The 1,415-nt window shown below is 35.9% G+C and overlaps 1 protein-coding gene across 2 annotated transcripts in view; it reads left to right on the top strand.

Annotated features, from left to right (window-relative positions):
- The window catches only part of LOC107679253 (potassium channel subfamily K member 1-like), a 6,852-nt gene extending 5,910 nt beyond the window's left edge, over window positions 1–942 (top strand). For both annotated transcript variants that reach the window (XR_001633026.1, XM_016474760.1), the window contains one exon: window positions 483–942. Coding sequence is in view for 1 of the 2 variants with exons in the window: in XM_016474760.1 (XP_016330246.1) it covers window positions 483–838 (356 nt within the window). In the remaining variant the exon portion in view is untranslated. The remainder of the gene's footprint in view (window positions 1–482) is intronic.
- The last annotated feature ends 473 nt before the right edge of the window (window positions 943–1,415 follow it).

The raw sequence follows: 1,415 nt of genomic DNA, 5'->3' as shown, positions 1-1,415 counted from the left end.
GTAATTATGTCCCCACTGGATGCAACAAATGCCTCGTTTATAATGGGTTTTACTGATTCTGTCTCGTCGCTCCGGCCTGACAGGGCATCATCACAATATGGTAAGAGAAATAACATTTCCGTCACACGCTTGAGGTATTTGGCCAATCACAACGCACTGGATAGCTGGCCAATCACAGCACACCTCGCTTTTCAGAACGATGAGCTTTGTAAAAATCGATGCGTTTCAGAAAGGCAGGGCATAGAGGAGAAACAATTATGTACAGTATGTGGAAAATAATGTGTTTTTTGAACCTTAAACCGCATAAACACATTTCATTACACCAAATACACAAAATAATGTTCTTTTTAGCAACATCAAGACCCCTTTAACTTTTCTTTACTTGGTGTTTTTACGCGTTGCATTGCATATCGTGCCACGTAAACATAAAACCATGTTGTGAAACCTGCAGAAACCCGAATTTAGACTCCTCTTTTTTACAGGTTACCTGATGCTTGGACTGATTGTCTTGCTTGTTTTTATGGAAAGCTTCTGGGAACTGCAGCAGGTTCAAGCCATTCTGCGTTTTTTCGCTGGACCGCGGCAGGGTGAGCTGAAGGGAGTGGGTTTGGATGAGCTTGTGCTCAGTGGTGACATAGCAGGTGCTGAGGAGGAACCTCATTACACTCTACCTATATTCACCATCTCCCCTGCTTTCTCAGACTCACCTGCAACTCCAAGAATAGAGCTGCCACCGATCTTTGGCCTGCCACTCATTGTGGCCACCAAGGAAAATGTTCCCCCTTCACTAAGACCAAACCACACTCCAGATCTGCGTCAATCCACTTCCACTACATAACTGATACAGTGGAACTGGACATTGTAAGAAGAATAAAAAATATCCAAGAATGAAGCTGGAAACCACTAGGTGGCGATATTGGTTCATTTTCTTCAATGCTCTTTGGATTGTATAGAGTCAATACAAAATTGTATTTATTTATTCTTTTTACCTTGTTGGATTAAGCATATCTTTTTTTTAAGTATATAATCAACTTACAAAATGCATAATATATTTGTAGTTTATATTTTAGATTTATTGTAATCTAAAATCTGTTATTTATTCATTCATTCATTTTCATTTGTTTATCATATTAAATGTATATATTTTTATATTCAATTTTAAACTAGAGACTGATAATTGATTTGATTTGTTTTCAATTGATTTGGGCTGCATATCATGCAGTGAGTGTAATTTGGCCACATACATCTATAATATGCTTTATAAATCATTTACATTTATAATACAGATTATATAAATATGTCAATGGACATGTTTGGACTCGTATGTATATGTATGTATATATATATATATATATGTGTGTGTATATATGTGTATATATATGTGTATATATAAGTATATATGTATATATATGTAT

Source organism: Sinocyclocheilus anshuiensis, unplaced genomic scaffold (assembly GCF_001515605.1).
Source record: "Sinocyclocheilus anshuiensis isolate Anshui unplaced genomic scaffold, SAMN03320099.WGS_v1.1 scaffold1644, whole genome shotgun sequence".
NCBI classification, from domain to species: Eukaryota; Metazoa; Chordata; class Actinopteri; order Cypriniformes; family Cyprinidae; genus Sinocyclocheilus; species Sinocyclocheilus anshuiensis.
The sequence above is the reverse complement of the archived record's forward strand: the minus strand, read 5'-3'. Positions and strand labels throughout refer to the sequence as shown.